At 46.5% G+C, this 22,996-nt stretch overlaps 1 protein-coding gene across 1 annotated transcript in view; it reads right to left on the reverse strand.

Moving 5' to 3' along the window:
- The window catches only part of HSF4 (heat shock transcription factor 4), an 81,370-nt gene that overhangs the window by 52,990 nt on the left and 5,384 nt on the right, over window positions 1–22,996 (reverse strand). Inside the window, exons 2-3 of the mRNA XM_083165691.1 lie at window positions 18,919–19,027; window positions 12,588–12,715 (exon numbers count right to left, since the gene is read on the reverse strand). Coding sequence (XP_083021817.1) covers window positions 12,588–12,715; window positions 18,919–19,027 — 237 coding nt within the window. The remainder of the gene's footprint in view (window positions 1–12,587; window positions 12,716–18,918; window positions 19,028–22,996) is intronic.

The following is a 22,996-nucleotide window of genomic DNA, read 5'->3' on the forward strand; positions in this document are numbered from 1 at the left end:
CTGTAATGGCGCAGTGTGAATCAACACCTCTCGCCGGACTCCCTGATCCGCCACTGCATCTGCAGGTGCAACATTAGATCATCTGAGAGATTCCTCAGGAAGACAGGTATTGATGCAGCAGAGGCCAGGAACTTGCAGCGGAAAGGCCTCAGGACACCTACAGAATGGGACAGATCTGCCCTCATACTATAAAACGCTCACTGTCACCATCCCATATGATTGACATGCTGCCTCTCAGGCACTGCAACCACTGCTGCATTTACTGAACTGAACCTGTGCAGCGCTATACCTGCGAATGTGCAGACCAGCACCCATCACAAATGTCCATGCACCATTCAGTCTGCTTACATCTCTGAGTCTGGTGCAACGTTCAACTACTAAAGGTTTGTGTTTGCCTCGTTCTGTCATTGCTACATTCCCATGGCTGCCACCCTGTGTATGTTTGCATACTGTAGAGGGGAATTATTTTTCGGGATTGAAAAATGCTCAATCCCGGGATTCCCGGGATCCCGGGATTGACATCTCTATGCGGTACACACACGGTGAGCAAGGGCACCCCCCCACTCCAGCCACCCTGCTCATTTACTTGTATGAGCGGGCAGGCAGACAGCAGCGGTGCCTCAGCAGTGGGCGGGTAGCAGAGCCGGAGGGTGCAGAGCCGGAGGGTGCAGAGCCGGAGGGTGGGCGGCCAAATCTGCAGGACTCAGAGGTGTGCGGTCATTGACTCTGGAGCGGAACCCCTACTCACATTTATACCACTACTCACTTCATGTGGGGCCGACCATACATATACCACCCATAATCCAGCAGCCTCGTTTCCATCAGTGTGCCGCATTATCTGTGTTGCCAGATTATCGGTGGTATCCCCTGAAGCGTGACTGCCCCCAGCACCTGGTCCCCCCCTTCCCACATTACAACCCCCCCAACACCTCTCTCATACTCCATTGCCAACCCCCTCCCCCCCCACCCTACCAAGCTCATCTCCCTAATGCAACGTGACTTGGGGCGAGCGCGGCTCCCTGCTAGTGCCCCTCTAAACGGGATACCGTCATTAGGTAGACCCTATTAACGTCGACAAGCATTGGTTCAACCACTGAAGGTCAACAGGCCGTAGGTCGACACCTGAAATAGGTTGACATGGCTAAGGTCGACACGATCAGAAGATTGACACAAGCATTAGGTCCACAATGGGAAAGTCGATAGTCAAAGATGGACATGAGTTTTTCATGGGTTGTTTTTGAGCTGACGTGCCGTCAGGCGGTATTTCATACCCTACTATCCAATACGGTGTGAAATACAGTCCCAGATGTCAACATTTGGGACCAAAAAATCGTGAAAGACTCATGACAACCTTTTGACTGTCAATTGCCGACCTAATGCTTGTGTTGACCTTCAGTGGTTGTCCCAATGCAGGTAGACCTAAATTGGGTCGACGCAATGACCATTGCCCGTCCCAACCCTCCCGCAGCCTATATTTATTCTCTCTCTCTCTGTATTGCTCTGACCAGATTATGAATGTTTGCTACTAACAATAACTACATATTTTTATTGTGTTTGTTTCATAATGATATTGTTTTACTATAGTAGGTAGGATATTGAATTTTGAATTATATTGCAGTTTATAGCATAATTATGGCATAGATCAGGGATGGGGTACCTTCGGCCCTCCAGCTGTTGCTGAACTACACATCCCAGCATGCCCTGCTACAGTTTTGTTATTTGGCTATGTTAAAACTGTTGCAGAGAATGCTGGGATGTGTAGTTCAACAACAGCTGGAAGGCTGAAGGTTCCCCATCCCTCAGACAGACAGGCGCGTATTCCACCAAACCTGCAATGGACCTCCTTATTATCAGATCTCAGGCCTGGCCAGGGAGATCATAATGGGCGGTATTCAATGAGCCTGATTCGCCATGTTTTTATGGCGAATTTGTGCTGTTTGGCGAATTTTTGACAAAAACGGTGAATCACCCTATTCAATGAGCAGATGGCGAATACATTTCAATGTTTTTTTCACCATGATTCACCGAGTAGCAAGTGTTTTGTTTTTTACATTTGGTGTCAAAAAATCAGGAATTTTGTTCTGAGAAGGGGCATGCTATTTTTATTCATGTGCTGTAAGCACATGAATATATATTTATATAGATATTAGATATTCATTAGATATTCATATATTCACTGCACCCGATCGTTACATATGCACGATCGGGTGTAGTGAATGTGCCCGGTCCCCTGCTGGCACCCCCGGGGGGCAGCCTGTGCTGCCTGGCACCCGGGGAGCCCACCTCCCCCCCACATATGCTCTGGGGCAGGCAGAGAGACTTCCATCTCCCTGCCTGCCACCGTCCTCAGGCTCCCTGCGGCGTTCGCCGCAGGAGCTCATATTCGCCGGTCAGGGGCAGCGAGCCCCTGACTCGTTGAATACCGCATCCATAATAATCACATATGCTCTAACATCCGCCTCCCCACATCACCGGCTACCGCATCCATAATAATCTCATATGCTCTAACATCCGCCGCCCACATCACCGGCTACCGCATCCATAATAATCTCATATGCTCTAACATCTGCCGCCCACATCACCGGCTACCGCATCCATAATAATCTCATATGCTCTAACATCCGCCTCCCCACATCACCGGCTACCGCATCCATAATAATCGCATATGCTCTAACATCCGCCTCCCCACATCACCGACTACCGCATCCATAATAATCGCATATGCTCTAACATCCGCCTCCCCACATCACCGGCTACCGCATCCATAATAATCTCATATGCTCTAACATCCGCCGCCCCACATCACCGGCTACCGCATCCATAATAATCTCATATGCTCTAACATCCGCCGCCCCACATCACCAGCTCCGGCATCCATAATAATCACATATGCTCTAACATCCGCCTCCCCACATCACCGGCTACCGCATCCATAACAATCACATATGCTCTAACATCCGCCTCCCCACATCACCGGCTACCGCATCCATAATAATCTCATATGCTCTAACATCCGCCGCCCACATCACCGGCTACCGCATCCATAATAATCACATATGCTCTAACATCCGCCTCCCCACATCACCGGCTACCGAATCCATAATAATTTCATATGCTCTAACATCCGCCTCCCCACATCACCGGCTACCGCATCCATAATAATCTCATATGCTCTAACATCCGCCGCCCACATCACCGGCTACCGCATCCATAATAATCACATATGCTCTAACATCCGCCTCCCCACATCACCGGCTACCGAATCCATAATAATTTCATATGCTCTAACATCCGCCTCCCCACATCACCGGCTACCGCATCCATAATAATCACATATGCTCTAACATCCGCCTCCCCACATCACCAGCTCCGGAAATCCATAATAACCGCATATGCTCTAACATCCGCCGCCCCACATCACCGGCTACCGCATCCATAATAATCACATATGCTCTAACATCCGCTGCCCCACATCACCGGCTACCGCATCCATAATAATCACATATGCTCTAACATCCGCCTCCCCACATCACCAGCTCCGGAAATCCATAATAACCGCATATGCTCTAACATCCGCCGCCCCACATCACCGGCTACCGCATCCATAATAATCACATATGCTCTAACATCCACCTCCCCACATCACCGGCTACCGCATCCATAATAATCTCATATGCTCTAACATCCGCCTCCCCACATCACCGGCTACCGCATCCATAATAATCACATATGCTCTAACATCCGCCTTCCCACATCACCGGCTACCGCATCCATAATAATCGCATATGCTCTAATATCCGCCGCCCACATCACCGGCTACCGCATCCATAATAATCACATATGCTCTAACATCCGCCTCCCCACATCACCGGCTACCGCATCCATAATAATCTCATATGCTCTAACATCCGCCGCCCACATCACCGGCTACCGCATCCATAATAATCACATATGCTCTAACATCCGCCTCCCCACATCACCGGCTACCGCATCCATAATAATCACATATGCTCTAACATCCGCCGCCCCACATCACCGGCTACCGCATCCATAATAATCACATATGCTCTAACATCCGCCTCCCCACATCACCGGCTACCGCATCCATAATAATCACATATGCTCTAACATCCGCCTCCCCACATCACCGGCTACCGCATCCATAATAATCACATATGCTCTAACATCCGCCTCCCCACATCACCGGCTACCGCATCCATAATAATCGCATATGCTCTAACATCCGCCTCCCCACATCACCGGCTACCGCATCCAAAATAATCACATATGCTCTAACATCCGCCTCCCCACATCACCGGCTACCGCATCCATAATAATCACATATGCTCTAACATCTGCCGCCCCACATCACCGGCTACCGCATCCATAATAATCACATATGCTCTAACATCCGCCTCCCCACATCACCGGCTACCGCATCCATAATAATCACATATGCTCTAACATCCGCCTCCCCACATCACCGGCTACCGCATCCATAATAATCTCATATGCTCTAACATCCGCCGCCCACATCACCGGCTACCGCATCCATAATAATCACATATGCTCTAACATCCGCCTCCCCACATCACCGACTACCGCATCCATAATAATCGCATATGCTCTAACATCCGCCTCCCCACATCACCGGCTACCGCATCCATAATAATCTCATATGCTTTAACATCCGCCGCCCCACATCACCGGCTACCGCATCCATAATAATCTCATATGCTCTAACATCCGCCGCCCCACATCACCAGCTCCGGCATCCATAATAATCACATATGCTCTAACATCCGCCTCCCCACATCACCGGCTACCGCATCCATAACAATCACATATGCTCTAACATCCGCCTCCCCACATCACCGGCTACCGCATCCATAATAATCTCATATGCTCTAACATCCGCCGCCCACATCACCGGCTACCGCATCCATAATAATCTCACATGCTCTAACATCCGCCGCCCCACATCACCGGCTACCGCATCCATAATAATCACATATGCTCTAATATCCGCCGCCCCACATCACCGGCTACCGCATCCATAATAATCACATATGCTCTAACATCCGCCGCCCACATCACCGGCTACCGCATCCATAATAATCACATATGCTCTAACATCCGCCTCCCCACATCACCGGCTACCGCATCCATAATAATCGCATATGCTCTAATATCCGCCGCCCACATCACCGGCTACCGCATCCATAATAATCACATATGCTCTAACATCCGCCTCCCCACATCACCGGCTACCGCATCCATATTAATCTCATATGCTCTAACATCCGCCGCCCACATCACCGGCTACCGCATCCATAATAATCTCATATGCTCTAACATCCACCTCCTCACATCATCGGCTACCGCATCCATAATAATCTCATATGCTCTAACATCCGTCGCCCCACATCACCGGCTACCGCATCCATAATAATCTCATATGCTCTAACATCCGCCTCCCCACATCACCGGCTACCGCATCCATAATAATCGCATATGCTCTAACATCCACCTCCCCACATCACCGGCTACCGCATCCATAATAATCTCATATGCTCTAACATCCGCCTCCCCACATCACCGGCTACCGCATCCATAATAATCACATATGCTCTAACATCCGCCTCCCCACTTCACCGGCTACCGCATCCATAATAATCACATATGCTCTAACATCCGCCTCCCCGCATCACCGGCTACCGCATCCATAATAATCACATATGCTCTAACATCCGCCTCCCCGCATCACCGGCTACCGCATCCATAATAATCACATATGCTCTAACATCCGCCTCCTCGCATCACCGGCTACCGCATCCATAATAATCACATATGCTCTAACATCCGCCTCCTCGCATCACCGGCTACCGCATCCATAATAATCACATATGCTCTATCATCCGCCTCCCCACATCACCGGCTACCGCATCCATAATAATCGCATATGCTCTATCATCCGCCTCCCCACATCACCGGCTACCGCATCCATAATAATCGCATATGCTCTAACATCCGCCTCCCCACATCACCGGCTACCGCATCCATAATAATCACATATGCTCTAACATCCGCCTCCCCACATCACCGGCTACCGCATCCATAATAATCACATATGCTCTAACATCCGCCGCCCCACATCACCGGCTACCGCATCCATAATAATCACATATGCTCTAACATCCGCCTCCCCACATCACCGGCTACCGCATCCATAATAATCACATATGCTCTAACATCCGCCTCCCCACATCACCGGCTACCACATCCATAATAATCTCATATGCTCTAACATCCGCCTCCCCACATCACCGGCTACCGCATCCATAATAATCACATATGCTCTAACATCCACCTCCCCACATCACCGGCTACCGCATCCGTAATAATCTCATATGCTCTAACATCCGCCTCCCCACATCACCGGCTACCGCATCCATAATAATCTCATATGCTCTAACATTCCCCTCCCCACATCGCCGGCTACCGCATCCGTTATAATCTCATATGCTCTAACATCCGCCTCCCCACATCACCGGCTACCGCATCCATAATAATCACATATGCTCTAACATCCGCCTCCCCACATCAACGGCTACCGCATCCATAATAATCACATATGCTCTAACATCCGCCTCCCCACATCACCGGCTACCGCATCCGTAATAATCTCATATGCTCTAACATCCGCCTCTCCACATCACCGGCTACCGCATCCATAATAATCTCATATGCTCTAACATCCGCCTCCCCACATCACCGGCTACCGCATCCATAATAATCACATATGCTCTAACATCCGCCTCCCCACATCACCGGCTACCGCATCCATAATAATCTCATATGCTCTAACATCCGCCTCCCCACATCACCGGCTACCGCATCCATAATAATCGCATATGCTCTAACATCCGCCTCCCCACATCACCGGCTACCGCATCCATAATAATCTCATATGCTCTAACATCCGCCTCCCCACATCACCGGCTACCGCATCCATAATAATCACATATGCTCTAACATCCGCCTCCCCACATCACCGGCTACCGCATCCATAATAATCTCATATGCTCTAACATCCGCCGCCCCACATCACCGGCTACCACATCCATAATAATCACATATGCTCTAACATCCGCCTCCCCACATCACCGGCTACCGCATCCATAATAATCTCATATGCTCTAACATCCGCCTCCCCACATCACCGGCTACCGTATCCATAATAATGGTATATGCTCTAACATCCGCCGCCCCACATCACCGGCTACCGCATCCATAATAATCACATATGCTCTAACATCCGCCGCCCCACATCACCGGCTACCACATCCATAATAATCACATATGCTCTAACATCCGCCTCCCCACATCACCGGCTACCGCATCCATAATAATCACATATGCTCTAACATCCGCCTCCCCACATCACCGGCTACCGCATCCATAATAATCGCATATGCTCTAACTTCCACCTCCCCACATCACCGGCTACCGCATCCATAATAATCACATATGCTCTAACATCCGCCTCCCCACATCACCGGCTACCGCATCCATAATAATCTCATATGCTCTAACATCCGCCTCCCCACATCACCGACTACCGCATCCATAATAATCTCATATGCTCTAACATCCGCCTCCCCACATCACCGGCTACCGCATCCATAATAATCTCATATGCTCTAACATCCGCCTCCCCACATCACCGGCTACCGCATCCATAATAATCACATATGCTCTAACATCCGCCTCCCCACATCACCGGCTACCGCATCCATAATAATCACATATGCTCTAACATCCGCCTCCCCACATCACCGGCTACCGCATCCATAATAATCTCATATGCTCTAACATCCGCCGCCGCACATCACCGGCTACCGCATCCATAATAATCGCATATGCTCTAACATCCGCCGCCCACATCACCGGCTACCGCATCCATAATAATCACATATGCTCTAACATCCGCCTCCCCACATCACCGGCTACCGCATCCATAATAATCACATATGCTCTAACATCCACCTATCCACATCACCGGCTACCGCATCCATAATAATCACATATGCTCTAACATCCGCATCCCCACATCACCGGCTACCGCATCCATAATAATCACATATGCTCTAACATCCGCCTCCCCACATCACCGACTACCGCATCCATAATAATCTCATATGCTCTAACATCCGCCTCCCCACATCACCGGCTACCGCATCCATAATAATCTCATATGCTCTAACATCCGCCTCCCCACATCACCGGCTACCGCATCCATAATAATCACATATGCTCTAACATCCGCCTCCCCACATCACCGGCTACCGCATCCATAATAATCACATATGCTCTAACATCCGCCTCCCCACATCACCGGCTACCGCATCCATAATAATCTCATATGCTCTAACATCCGCCTACCCACATCACCGGCTACCGCATCCATAATAATCACATATGCTCTAACATCCGCCTCCCCACATCACCGGCTACCGCATCCATAATAATCACATATGCTCTAACATCCGCCGCCCCACATCACCGGCTACCGCATCCATAATAATCGCATATGCTCTAACATCCGCTGCCCACATCACCGGCTACCGCATCCATAATAATCACATATGCTCTAACATCCGCCTCCCCACATCACCGGCTACCGCGTCCGTAATAATCACATATGCTCTAACATCCGCTGCCCACATCACCGGCTACCGCATCCATAATAATCACATATGCTCTAACATCCGCCGCCCCACATCACCGGCTACCGCATCCATAATAATCACATATGCTCTAACATCCGCCTCCCCACATCACCGGCTACCGCATCCATAATAATCACATATGCTCTAACATCCGCTGCCCACATCACCGGCTACCGCATCCATAATAATCACATATGCTCTAACATCCGCCTCCCCACATCACCGGCTACCGCATCCATAATAATCACATATGCTCTAACATCCGCCTCCCCACATCACCAGCTACCGCATCCATAATAATCTCATATGCTCTAACATCCGCCTCCCCACATCACCGGCTACCGCATCCATAATAATCTCATATGCTCTAACATCCGCCGCCCCACATCACCGGCTACCGCATCCATAATAATCACATATGCTCTAACATCCGCCTCCCCACATCACCGGCTACCGCATCCATAATAATCACATATGCTCTAACATCCGCCTCCCCACATCACCGGCTACCGCATCCATAATAATCACATATGCTCTAACATCCGCCTCCCCACATCACCGGCTACCGCATCCATAATAATCTCATATGCTCTAACATCCGCCTCCCCACATCACCGGCTACCGCATCCATAATAATCTCATATGCTCTAACATCCGCCGCCCCACATCACCGGCTACCGCATCCATAATAATCACATATGCTCTAACATCCGCCTCCCCACATCACCGGCTACCGCATCCATAATAATCACATATGCTCTAACATCCGCCTCCCCACATCACCGGCTACCGCATCCATAATAATCACATATGCTCTAACATCCGCCTCCCCACATCACCGGCTACCGCATCCATAATAATCACATATGCTCTAACATCTGCCTCCCCACATCACCGGCTACCGCATCCATAATAATCACATATGCTCTAACATCCGCCTCCCCACATCACCGGCTACCGCATCCATAATAATCACATATGCTCTAACATCCGCATCCCCACATCACCGGCTACCGCATCCGTTATAATCTCATATGCTCTAACATCCGCCTCCCCACATCACCGGCTACCGCATCCATAATAATCACATATGCTCTAACATCCGCCTCCCCACATCAACGGCTACCGCATCCATAATAATCACATATGCTCTAACATCCGCCTCCCCACATCACCGGCTACCGCATCCATAATAATCACATATGCTCTAACATCCGCCTCCCCACATCACCGGCTGCCGCATCCATAATAATCACATATGCTCTAACATCCGCCTCCCCACATCAACGGCTACCGCATCCATAATAATCGCATATGCTCTAACATCCGCCTCCCCACATCACCGGCTACCGCATCCATAATAATCACATATGCTCTAACATCCGCCTCCCCACATCACCGGCTACCGCATCCATAATAACCACATATGCTCTAACATCCGCCTCCCCACATCACCGGCTGCCGCATCTATAATAACCTCTTATGCTCTAACATCTACCTCCCCACATCACCGGCTACCGCATCCATAATAATCACATATGCTCTAACATCCGCCTCCCCACATCACCGGCTGCCGCATCCATAATAATCTCATATGCTCTAACATCCGCCTCCCCACATCACCGGCTGCCGCATCCATAATAATCACATATGCTCTAACATCCGCCTCCCCACATCACCGGCTACCGCATCCATAATAATCGCATATGCTCTAACATCCGCCTCCCCACATCACCGGCTACCGCATCCATAATAACCACATATGCTCTAACATCCGCCGCCCCACATCACCGGCTACCGCATCCATAATAATCTCATATGCTCTAACATCCGCCTCCCCACATCACCGGCTACCGCATCCATAATAATCTCATATGCTCTAACATCCGCCTCCCCACATCACTGGCTACCGAATCCATAATAATCTCATATGCTCTAACATCCGCCTCCCCACATCACCGGCTACCGCATCCATAATAATCACATATGCTCTAACATCCGCCTCCCCACATCACCGGCTACCGCATCCATAATAATCTCATATGCTCTAACATCCGCCTCCCCACATCACCGGCTACCGCATCCGTAATAATCACATATGCTCTAACATCCGCCTCCCCACATCACCAGCTACCGTCTCCATAATATCCGCATCCTAACTGATGCAATCTGGGTTGGGCTGATTAAGCAGCACCTGTGTTCTCCTGATATCAGTGTTTCCAGGGCAGAAGGTCATTGCTCTTGATGGTGGACTATCTGCCCAAATGATAGGCTGCCCAAGTACTATACTGTGACACCTCCATGCTGCTGCTGTAACCATCCCTGCCTGTGCTGATTACCTGGTATGCTGTTTAGCTGCTACTAAATAAAGGCCAAGACGTCATCTTATCCAGTGTCTGTGATTCCTTGTTATAATATCCCCTGGTGACTATTCTATTTATATATAAATGTGTGCACCTATAAAGCACTTTATATTTGTGCTATTATACCCTTATTCACCAGATCATTTACAGTGTGTGAATGTACAACCTCCACTTATCTTTAATTGCACTGTATTTTTTATTGGGGTGCGGATCATTAGGTCATCCAATATTAGGTTGAGTCACTAGGGCTACATGATCAAAAGGTTGACATGTTCAATAGGTGTCGACAGTGAGAAGGTAGACACCTGAAGACAACATGGAATGGGTCAACACCAATCCAGGTTTTTGTTGGTGCGTTTTTGGTGTCATTTTGTATGTTTAACCACATTTGCTTCCAATGAGTGTCCCGCGTCCCCTCACGTGGCTTACCGTGCTTCGGGAGAGGTACCTGGCTGCGCTACTGCTGCATTTGGCACAGGTTACTATCTCAATTTGTACCTGTTGCATGTTGACCATATGGGGTCGATCTTATTGCTGTCATCCTATCATCCGCATTGTTTATCTTACACGCGGTGGGTACACAGGCGCAGACGCATTGCGTGCAAGCGATTGACCACTGTTATGCCTACGGGCTGTGGGATCCTATACGTGGGAAGCTTGGATGCAATTGTATAACCATATCTGTATCTAAGGCTTTACCTGTTCGATTGTGGCATTACTTTGCCTACGAAAAGTTCTATCTCCTGCCTTTGGCAAAGAGGCCTGATACACAAAGCTACCATTTAGGGTGGACCCATAGAGGGTGGACTTTCGTTTTCAGTTCCCTGTATGAAGACGGGAGGATAAAGCTAATTTGGGATTGTGCGCAATGTGCAAACTCCGGGAGCGAACGGCTTCAGCAAATATCACACTCACTGAGCCGGGGACGGGCAGGGGGCGGCAGCAGGGAAACGCCCAGCGTGTTATGGGCATCCCCTTAAAAATGCTGGGCCTTCCCCTACGAACGCAGGCGTGACGGTGCCTGCTCGGGGGTGGGCGGCTGACATCACATGACATCAGGGCCCGCCCCAAATTCAGCGGTCAGCTGCCGGAATAAAAGTTGGTCTAGACTGATTTCTCTCCCATTTGGCCGCATGCGAGGGGGTGAGTTAGCGAACACGTCCTCTCGCATGTTAGAGAGGGGATTCGCACAGCGGGGGTGTGATCTATTTGGCCAGGTGGCGAGCGGCGTTTACCAGGCTGCGAACATACGCAGCCTAGCGAATAGGTATGAATCAGGCCCATTATCTGTGAGGTTCTAAGCCAGGTAATACCATAGATGTAGGGGATGCAGCTGCTATGGGGCCCACAGCTGAAGGTGGGCCTGGCTTCCATGTCTGTCCTATGTTTTCTATGTGGGTTCTTTTTTCTTTAGAATATATGGGGCCCTTACATATGGTGCTATGGGGCCCCCAAATGACTAGTTACACCCCTGGTTCTAAGCGTGCCTTACCTTCCTCTTGATGTGCTCCAGCAGATGTTCATGTCCCTGCAGGAAGTACAGATGCTGGAACTCCGTGTCATCCCTCTCCGGCTTCACCAGTCCCCCTTGCTCAATGTTCACCACTTTCCTAAATCCATCTGCAAAAAAAGTATATATATATAACCAGGGCTATTTTTCAGTAGGCTCCAGCAGGAACTGAGGCCCTTATTCTAGTGCACTCCTTCTGACAAAATATTTCTTAGATGGACAAAACCATGTGCACTGCAGGTGAGGCAGGTGTAAAACCCCACCCAAATCTAATTATCTCTGCACAAGTAACACCTGCCCCACCTGCAGTGCACATGGAAGAAATATTTTGTCAGAAAGAGTGAACTAGAATAAGGGCCTCAGTTCCTGCTGGAGCCTGCTGAAAAATAGCCCTGTATATAACACATTGGACCAGAAACGCAAGCTGCAAGGAACCTCAGATTTCCAGGTTAGTTATATCAACAGACTAGAAAAGGATATTCTGTATATGTATATGTACTGTACATTTACTCTGACTTTTCCAGCAGCGGGGTACTCTGGGCACTCAATGCACGGTTTCTCCAAAAAAGCCACATTGTGGCAGGTAGGAAGCTGTACAGATATCTACAAAGTGCAGAACGGGTTCCATATATGTAAACAATATTGTTTACAATCAGTCATCTATCATCAATCAGTCTCACACTCTCTCAGCCTGGAATTGAGGGATGGTGCCCTGCATTGTCTTTTGATATCAGGGCTCCGTGACCTCCGTGACAGCAGATGAGTATCTTCATTATTAATGATGTATGTTTGTTGCCTTTGTCAAGCAATCCTGTGATTGACTTTACTATATACTCTCAATCCAGAGCACAGAAACAATTACTAGATACATGTAACCAAGATATATTCTTTACCTAGAATTGATTTGGCTATAGGATACTAATTGCTACTAAATTGAAACAATTTATGTTACATTGATACTAAGTAGTGTTTCCTCTTAGTAACTCTTTTCAAATGTGCTGCGTTTGAAGTATACAATTCAAGATTTCAGTGATGCATCAGATGACATTACTGTATGTATGATTTCAGTGATGCATCAGATCACATTACAGTATGTATGATTTCAGTGATGCATCAGATCACATTACAGTATGTATGATTTCAGTGATGCATCAGATCACATTACAGTATGTATGATTTCAGTGATGCATCAGATCACATTACAGTATGTATGATTTCTGTGATGCATCAGATCACATTACAGTATGTATGATTTCAGTGATGCATCAGATCACATTACAGTATGTATGATTTCAGTGAGGCATCAGATCACATTACAGTATGTATGATTTCAGTGATGCATCAGAGGACATTACTGTATGTATGATTTCAGTGATGCATCAGATCACATTACAGTATGTATGATTTCAGTGATGCATCAGATCACATTACTGTATGTATGATTTCAGTGATGCATCAGATCACATTACAGTATGTATGATTTCAGTGATGCATCAGATCACATTACAGTATGTATGATTTCAGTGATGCATCAGATAACATTACAGTATGACATTACTGTATGTATGATTTCAGTGATGCATCAGATCACATTACTGTATGTATGATTTCAGTGATGCATCAGATGACATTACAGTATGTATGATTTCAGTGATGCATCAGATGACATTACAGTATGTATGATTTCAGTGATGCATCAGATCACATTACAGTATGTATGATTTCTGTGATGCATCAGATCACATTACAGTATGTATGATTTCAGTGATGCATCAGATCACATTACAATATGTATGATTTCAGTGATGCATCAGATCACATTACTGTATGTATGATTTCAGTGATTCATCAGATGACATTACTGTATGTATGATTTCAGTGATGCATCAGATCACATTACAGTATGTATGATTTCTGTGATGCATCAGATCACATTACAGTATGTATGATTTCAGTGATGCTTCAGATGACATTACTGTATGTATGATTTCAGTGATGCATCAGATCACATTACAGTATGTATGATTTCAGTGATTCATCAGATGACATTACTGTATGTATGATTTCAGTGATGCATCAGATCACATTACAGTATGTATGATTTCAGTGATGCATCAGATGACATTACTGTATGTATGATTTCAGTGATGCATCAGATGACATTACTGTATGTATGATTTCAGTGATGCATCAGATCACATTACAGTATGTATCATTTCAGTGATGCATCAGATCACATTACAGTATGTATGATTTCAGTGATGCATCAGATCACATTACTGTATGTATGATTTCAGTGATGCATCAGATCACATTACTGTATGTATGATTTCAGTGATGCATCAGATCACATTACTGTATGTATGATTTCAGTGATGCATCAGATCACATTACTGTATGTATGATTTCAGTGATGCATCAGATCACATTACAGTATGTATGATTTCAGTGATGCATCAGATCACATTACAGTATGTATGATTTCAGTGATGCATCAGATCACATTACAGTATGTATGATTTCAGTGATGCATCAGATCACATTACAGTATGTATGATTTCAGTGATGCATCAGATAACATTACAGTATGACATTACTGTATGTATGATTTCAGTGATGCATCAGATCACATTACTGTATGTATGATTTCAGTGATGCATCAGATGACATTACAGTATGTATGATTTCAGTGATGCATCAGATCACATTACAGTATGTATGATTTCAGTGATGCATCAGATCACATTACAGTATGTATGATTTCTGTGATGCATCAGATCACATTACAGTATGTATGATTTCAGTGATGCTTCAGATGACATTACTGTATGTATGATTTCAGTGATGCATCAGATCACATTACAGTATGTATGATTTCAGTGATTCATCAGATGACATTACTGTATGTATGATTTCAGTGATGCATCAGATCACATTACAGTATGTATGATTTCAGTGATGCATCAGATGACATTACTGTATGTATGATTTCAGTGATGCATCAGATGACATTACTGTATGTATGATTTCAGTGATGCATCAGATCACATTACAGTATGTATCATTTCAGTGATGCATCAGATCACATTACAGTATGTATGATTTCAGTGATGCATCAGATCACATTACTGTATGTATGATTTCAGTGATGCATCAGATCACATTACTGTATGTATGATTTCAGTGATGCATCAGATCACATTACTGTATGTATGATTTCAGTGATGCATCAGATCACATTACAGTATGTATGATTTCAGTGATGCATCAGATCACATTACAGTATGTATGATTTCAGTGATGCATCAGATCACATTACAGTATGTATGATTTCAGTGATGCATCAGATCACATTACAGTATGTATGATTTCAGTGATGCATCAGATCACATTACAGTATGTATGATTTCAGTGATGCATCAGATCACATTACAGTATGTATGATTTCAGTGATGCATCAGATCACATTACAGTATGTATGATTTCTGTGATGCATCAGATCACATTACAGTATGTATGATTTCAGTGATGCATCAGATCACATTACAATATGTATGATTTCAGTGATGCATCAGATCACATTACTGTATGTATGATTTCAGTGATTCATCAGATGACATTACTGTATGTATGATTTCAGTGATGCATCAGATCACATTACAGTATGTATGATTTCTGTGATGCATCAGATCACATTACAGTATGTATGATTTCAGTGATGCTTCAGATGACATTACTGTATGTATGATTTCAGTGATGCATCAGATCACATTACAGTATGTATGATTTCAGTGATTCATCAGATGACATTACTGTATGTATGATTTCAGTGATGCATCAGATCACATTACAGTATGTATGATTTCAGTGATGCATCAGATGACATTACTGTATGTATGATTTCAGTGATGCATCAGATGACATTACTGTATGTATGATTTCAGTGATGCATCAGATCACATTACAGTATGTATCATTTCAGTGATGCATCAGATCACATTACAGTATGTATGATTTCAGTGATGCATCAGATCACATTACTGTATGTATGATTTCAGTGATGCATCAGATCACATTACTGTATGTATGATTTCAGTGATGCATCAGATCACATTACTGTATATATGATTTCAGTGATGCATCAGATCACATTACTGTATGTATGATTTCAGTAATGCATCAGATCACATTACAGTATGTATGATTTCAGTGATGCATCAGATCACATTACTGTATGTATGATTTCTGTGTGTTTTTTTTTAAACAACAATATATCATAATCTGCTTCAGTGGTCATATCAATTAATTAATCACTGTCAATTGAGGTTGGGTCTCTCCAAGTATAATTAATCTATTTAAGTTTAAATTAACACTATACTGAATGGATTCGGTATGAATTCCCGACGGTCAAAATACCGACAGCTATTGACCGACAGTCAAAATCCCGACATGGTCAAAATACCGACATTTAAAATCCCGACAAGGTCAAAATACAGACAAGGTCAAAATACCGACATATAGAATGTAGACAGGTGAAAAAGTCAACATGACTTTTGGTCGACAGGTCGTGAGGTCTACATGGGCTTTTTCACTGGATTTTGACCCGAATGTCGACACAGTTGGAAGTCAACCACAGCCCCTGGCATCGCTCGCTTCATTCGCAATGCTTCGAGCACGGTGCCTCGCTCGGCACACTGTTTTATTCTCCGCCACGCCCTAGTGGAGGGTAGGGCATGAAATACTGCATGTCGGCACGTCGGGTCAAAAAACAGTGAAAAAACCCATGTCGACCTCGCGACCTGTTGACCGAAAGTCATGTTGACTTTTTCACCTGTCTACATTCTATATGTCAGTATTTTGACCTTGTCGGGATTTTAAATGTCGGGATTTTGACCATGTCAGGATTTTAAATGTCGGGATTTTGACTGTCGGTCAATGGTTGTCGGTATTTTGACTGCATCCCTACTGAATACCTCTATGAGACATGCTGCATCTCATTTCCTATTATTGTGGTTTAACCAACTATTATTGATTGGATTTGTTTGGGTCTGTAATCCACAAGCAATTAAGCAGATAGTGGACTATTATATTTACTCTCCTTTTATACAAAAGGTCTGTAGCATCACAGTTGTCTGACTGGATGGTTTGAAATCTCTTATGTGTGATGTTTTGTCTATATGTGTAATAAGATAATTGTACCTTGACAACGACTATAATTTATACAGTTTTTAACAACTAATTAATAAAAGTTTGTTCACATATGTACAAGTAAAATACACCCCAGGGGGTTCAACTCAAGAGTTCCCCAAAGAAGGAGTCTTCTTTTCTACTTGTCCATACAGTACTGTATATTTACTCACCAACATAGACCAACTGTAGACCACAATTATTTATACTGTGACTCTTAAATGACCACATGAATTTGAATCATTCCCACTTGAAATTCGGTTGGCCAATGAGAGAGGCCAATGGCCTCTTACTGCGGTTCCTTCCCCTTGGCCTCACCTCCTCCACTTTTCATAATAGGTCCTTGAACATTTTCAGCTCTAGGCCCATTAGGCCCCTAACCTGCCTTGTAGAGAGAACTGCAGCCGGAGGATGCCAGAGGGGAGCCGGAGACTTTAGTAGCTGTCAACCAGGAGACCAGCGCTATCGGATCCGATGAGTGTCCGGCTCACTGGGTCATGGGCCAGAGGCGCCGATTTGTGATTTTTCTGGTGGGTGCTCAGGCCTGTTGGGGTGGCTTAGCTCCCTCCCTGGTCGCACCCTGCCCCCCACAGGCACACTGCTGTGTGGTGTCTCGGAGCATCCATGGGATCATGTTGTGGGTTTCCCGGCCCTGGTCTGACCCCCCCCCCCCCACCCTACCCACAGGCATGCTGCTAATCAGTGTCTTGGAGCGGCCAGGAGCTTGCGTTCCAGGTCGCCTGGCCGCAGTCGGTGTGGTACACATTGCACCTGCCGCGGTCGCAGGCTGGACTGGCTGTGGGTGCTCATCGTTCTCTGTGGGTGCTCGGGCCCGGGAGCACCCACGGAATTGGCACCTACTGTATGTCATGGGCGTATGCACTCTTACACCAGTGAATAAAGACATATATACAGAGAAGGGGGTATATAGTCCATTCTATATGCAGCACAATTCCTATGGCTCATCTTTCTCAGCAGCATCAGTTCTCCCATATTTTGTACAAAATACAACAAGATGGCTTCCTACCGTTCTGTTACCATTAGTTTATTGTCAGCCGCTACAACTAGTTCTGTACATATAGATAATGCCCATATAATATAACTAATTGCATCAGTATAAACTTACACATATTCAGCTGTCTCACAAAACTGGCCATGTTGTTGTGTTTGAAGTACTTGGGTAGGACCTCCTTCGCAAATCGGCCTTGGTCGAAGACATGGAAACTGGTCCCATTCTGCAGGAGAGAATTTGGAAGACATGAGATAGCAGCAATGTGAGGACAGAGGCCCAGTAATAGAACTATCCGCAGAGGATGCAGAGCGGAGGTAGATAGTGGAGTGTTGGTAGAAAGTTACTGACTGTGTTAGACCATAGATCAGGGCTTGATCTATGGTCTATGATCTATGGACCCTCAAGCCCACCATACGAAGAGCCCACACATTGAAGGATATACAATACAGACATGGGGTGAGATTTAATAGGATGAGAGATTCCGAAAGTGAGAGATTTTGTAAGAAATCTCCAGGTTTTTTAAAGCGGCAATCATTTACACTGCAAAACCAGTTTTATTTTGCAGTGTGAATGATTGCTGCTTTAAAAGAACTGGAGATTTCTTACCACATCTCTCACTTTCGGAATCTCTCATCGTTCATAGTTTTAGCTTAAATCATCCACGAGTCACATGACATGAATTAGGAAACGAACATTGTATCCTGTATCACTGTAATAGCAGTCAGTGCCCCCAGATTACACCATCATGGAGTTTCCCCACTGTACTGGGGATGTGGTCATTTGGTCTACAGCATGATGGTAGACAGTCATTAGGTCGACACCATTAGGTCGGCATGGGAAAAGGTCGACATGGTTCTAGGTCGACATAGGAAAAGGTCGACATGGTTCTCGGTCGAAAGGTCATTAGTTTGACAGGTCGTTAGTTTGACAGTGTCTAGGTCGACAGTCAAAAGGTCGACATGGGGTTTTTCACAGTTCTTTGAGCCGACATGTGCCAACAGGCGGTATTTCATGCCCTACTATCCACTAGCGACTGGTGGGAGAATAAAATAATGTGTCGAGCGCAGCGAGGCACCGTGCCCGACGTATTGCGAGCGCAGCGAGCGATGCGAGGGGATGCGGTGCACTTTAAACTGTGTCCATGTCTGCTGTGTTGACATTCAGGTAAAAAAAACTGTGAAAAACCCCACGTCGACCTTTTGACTGTCGACCTAGACATTGTCGAACTAATGACCTGTCGAACTAATGACTTTTCGACCTAGAACCATGTCGACCTTTTCCCATGTCGACCTAGACCAATGTCAACCTTTTCCCATGTTGACCTAATGACTGTCAACCATCATGCTGTAGACCAAATGATCCCAACCCCTGTACTGGGGGCAGCAGTCACCCAGAGTGTGACCATATAATTACAGTAGCTAACACATGGTGTCTTCAGGGCCGGCGCCAACACTAGGCATCTCTAGGCACCTGGAGGGCGGCAGTTCGTTGCCCTCACCACCAGCATGGAGGGTTAGCGCACTGTGCATAAAGCTAGCGGCGTCGGCGTCCCTGCAGTGCTGGAGCGGGCAGGGGTGTCCGTTCCGCGGGGGTACCTGCGGCGCTGTCACTGTGTGTATAAAGCTGGCGGCGGGGTCCCTGCACTGAATAGAAAATAACTAGCGCTATGCGGGCTATGCGAGAAAGTCGGCTCCTGATTGGCCAGAAATCATTCTGAGCAGAGACGCAGAGGAAGAAGAATCTCTGCGTCTCTAGTATACAGCGGAGCAGAGCGGGTACCAGCAGCCGGGAGCAGCGCGTCTTGAAGTGAAGATGCCGGGGTGGACGCCAGAGGACAGGTGAGTAGGATTTCTTTCCCCAGGTACCCCTTTGGATTACTACGGATCCAGGACCCCGGACTCTACAGCCCTGGAGCCCCGGACCCGGACCAGCCCCGGAACCAAGGCCCCGGAACCAAGGCACCGGACCGGACCCTGGGACCTACCTACGGGCTCAAGATAGGTAAGTATCAGTGTGTTTGTGTAATGTATGTATTAAACTTTTATTTTTCTAATGTTTCAGTGTGTATTTTATTTATCTATTTTTTTTTACTGTGGAACTACAAGACCCAGCGGGCCCTTTAATGCCCCGCAGGCTGGGACTTGTGGTTCTCCAAGTCCCAGCTTGCGGGGGAGGCTTGCTGGGACTCATAGTTCCACAGTTTAAAACAATAGGTTTTTCATCTATTTTTTTACACAATGATCAGCCCGGTGGCCACTGCACAGGGCCACCGGGGACAGCACCAGGCTTCAGCCTGGTCAGGTAAGTCCTGGAGGGGGGGGACCCCTCTCCCCCAGGGCCCCTGGCCAGGCTGACTGGTCGGTAGGGATGAATGCTTTGGCCGGGGGGACTTGTATAAAAAATCTCCCCCCGGCTGTGGCATTACCCTGCTGGCTGGTTGTGCCTGGGGCTGGTTCTTAAAATACGGGGGGGCCCCTACTAATTTTGTCCCCCGTATTTTTGGAACCAGCCCCGGACCTGGAGCCTGGGGCTGGTTGTTAAAAATCGGGGAACCCCTATTTGTCGGGTTCCCTGATTTTTAATTACCGGCCCCGGCTCTTTCAGCCTGGTGCTGGTTACAGCTGTTGGGGGGACCCCACGCTGTTTTTTTTTTAAATCCCCCCCCCTCATATTTTTTTATGGGTTAAATGGGTTTTTAAACGGCAGTGTGAATGTGCTAAAAACGGCTTTTAAACGGTAATTTACAGTTTAAAAGCTGCAGTGGGAAAGGGTCTTTATGGCTCTTGCCGTTTAAAAACCCGTTTTAAAAAAAAACGGGTAATGACCCGTTTCAGCAGTGGGAAAGCAGCATTAGTGTTCGGGGTTCAGAGCCAAAATAAAAAAATACATCTTTTGTTTTTATCTACCTTAAAGGCCCATACACACTGGGTGACTTTGAGCTGAAAGTCGCTCAAAACAGCAGGTTTGAGCGGCTGTCAGCTCAAAACCGCCCAGTGTGTATGGCCCGGCGATGAGCGGTGATCGCTGCCATATCATCGCCGGGAAAGCCGCTCATCTGCTGGTATTACCCCCATAAAAAGCCGTCCTCCCCCCTCCATCGGCACAAGGCAGGGGGACCTTAAGGGTCACATTCATGGGGCACAAGTGTTTGAAGCACATCCCTCAAACATACCCATTTTGGGAGGAACCTGTAAATATTAAGTTTTTCCCAAAATCTAACTAGGAGGCAGTATGAGTTTTTCATGATTTTTTTCTTTGAACCCAACTTTTTCTTTCTTCACAATCCAATTGGGCAGAGAGTTAGATTATAATAGTGCTGTGCCCAAAGCACGGTGAACGCAGCGAGCCATGCCAGGGAACGCGGTATACTTACACGGTGTCCATGACGACCTGTGACCCACACAAAAGCCCTTGTTGACTTTGTGACGTGTGACACCTTTTTTATTTAAATGACGGCTTTGTTAACCGAGTCAACAAATTTGATTTGTGCTGGCAAAATGAATGTCAGCATTTTGGACGTTCAATGGGTGTCCCCATTAAAATTCTGGACGTTCCCCCCTGGAACGCAAGCATGGCTCATGGCATCACATGACATCAGTGAAGGGGAGAAAATAATGATTCTATGGTGAGCGAATGATTTGTCTCCCGTTCAGCCGAATGCGAGGCGATGTGATATCGGACACAACCCCTCGCATATTAGAGAGGGGATTTGCACGTTTACCTGTCCCCTAGGCTGCGAGCATACACAGCCCAGCCAGCAGGTCCGCATCCCGAAAACCAAAAACCCCAAATGATACATTTGTTTTGCTACTTTACTGGTTACCTTTTTTTTTTGCTCGTTTGCCGAAAGTAAACCACCTGACAACAACAAACCCGACCTCACAATCTCACAGTATAGGTGTCACCATATGCCCATAGGCACAACACACTGCAAACTCTTCATCTTAAAACTCTTTGCCTCAAAGGGGCAAATTACTAAAACAAGAGTTCTATTAAAGATCGGATGTTTCCCATAGCAACCAGATTATATTATCTTCTAGAAGGTGCTAAATAAATAAGTAGTAGAATCTGATTGGTTAGTACTTAGGATGGGCAACATCCCATCTTCAAGAGAATTTCCGTTTTAGTAAATTGACCCCATTAAGAAGAAGGTTCCTGGGGCTGTGTGAATTTATGTAATGTTCGACAAATA

The sequence above is a fragment of the Crinia signifera genome, chromosome 11 (assembly GCF_055691185.1).
Source record: "Crinia signifera chromosome 11, ASM5569118v1, whole genome shotgun sequence".
Taxonomy (NCBI): Eukaryota; Metazoa; Chordata; class Amphibia; order Anura; family Myobatrachidae; genus Crinia; species Crinia signifera.